The sequence below is a fragment of the Tupaia chinensis genome, unplaced genomic scaffold, assembly GCF_000334495.1.
Source record: "Tupaia chinensis unplaced genomic scaffold, TupChi_1.0 Scaffold142100_1, whole genome shotgun sequence".
Lineage (NCBI taxonomy): Eukaryota > Metazoa > Chordata > Mammalia > Scandentia > Tupaiidae > Tupaia > Tupaia belangeri.
In genome coordinates this window covers 1,869,739-1,870,807 of record NW_006201951.1, presented here as the reverse complement: position 1 = coordinate 1,870,807, position 1,069 = coordinate 1,869,739, and the positions used below count along the sequence as shown (strand labels likewise).

Here is a 1,069-nt window from a genome sequence, read left to right as displayed (position 1 = left end):
CGCCCCCCCCTGCCTGTCCGAGGTCAACGAGTGCAGCAGTAACCCCTGCGTCCACGGGGCCTGCCGGGACAGCCTCAACGGGTACGGGCAGGGCTCGGGCCGGCTGGACCGGGGACAGGTGGACGCTCCAAGCCCTGGTGCATGGCATCCGGCCCTCCAGCAGGCCTGGCTACCTCCCAGGCCACAGTGCCAGCCAGCACCCAGGCGTTGCCGACCGGAAGCACATACCCGTGTGGTCGCAGAAGCACGTTCCTGGCACCCACGGCTGGCCGGCACTCCTGTGCCTGCACAGCCCGTTTAGGTGCGCAGGGTTGAAGCTGCCCACGCTTGGCTCAGAGAGCGAGGCTTGTGTGGGCCACACAGCAGGACCCTGGCGGACCTCCCGCTCCACCCTGCATGGGCACGTCCCAGACCCAGTGTGGCTGAGCTCTAGCCAGGTCGGGAAGGTGGGCGTGTCCGGGGGGGCACCTCGTGCAGCAGCAGAGCCACAGTGCCTGGACGCCCCCAAGTAGCACGTGCTCCCCCCGCAGGTACAAGTGTGACTGTGACCCCGGATGGAGCGGGGCCAACTGCGACATCAACAACAATGAGTGTGAGTCGAACCCTTGCGTCAACGGTGGCACCTGCAGAGACATGACCAGCGGCTACGTGTGCACCTGCCGGGAAGGCTTCAGTGGTGAGTGGGGGCAGGGCAGGCCAGGGAGGCACCTGCTGCTGCGCCGCAGAGTCAGCCCCCGCCTCCTGCTGAGGCCTGGGCTCTTCCTCCCCACCAGGAGCCCAGGAGGGGCTGGGTGGGGACCGGTGCTGAAGTGGGGCCCTTCCCCTGGGCCTCGGGCCAAGGCGTCCACTGATGTCCCTGCAGGCCCCAACTGCCAGACCAACATCAATGAGTGCGCGTCCAACCCGTGTCTGAACCAGGGCACGTGTATTGACGATGTCGCCGGCTACAAGTGCAACTGCCTGCTGCCCTACACAGGTGGGCGGCCGGGAGGGCGGGCACAGGAGGGCGGGCAGCCCGGGAGGAGGGTGGGCACAGGTGAGGGTGGGCGGCCCGGGAGGAGGGTAGGCA

The 1,069-nt window shown here is 68.4% G+C and overlaps 1 protein-coding gene across 1 annotated transcript in view; it reads left to right on the top strand.

Moving 5' to 3' along the window:
• The window catches only part of NOTCH1 (notch receptor 1), a gene marked incomplete in the record, with an annotated part of 50,268 nt that overhangs the window by 28,764 nt on the left and 20,435 nt on the right, over positions 1-1,069 (top strand). The window contains 3 exon segments of the mRNA XM_027766288.1: positions 23-81; positions 531-676; positions 863-976. Of these exon segments, the coding sequence (XP_027622089.1) occupies positions 23-81; positions 531-676; positions 863-976 (319 nt within the window).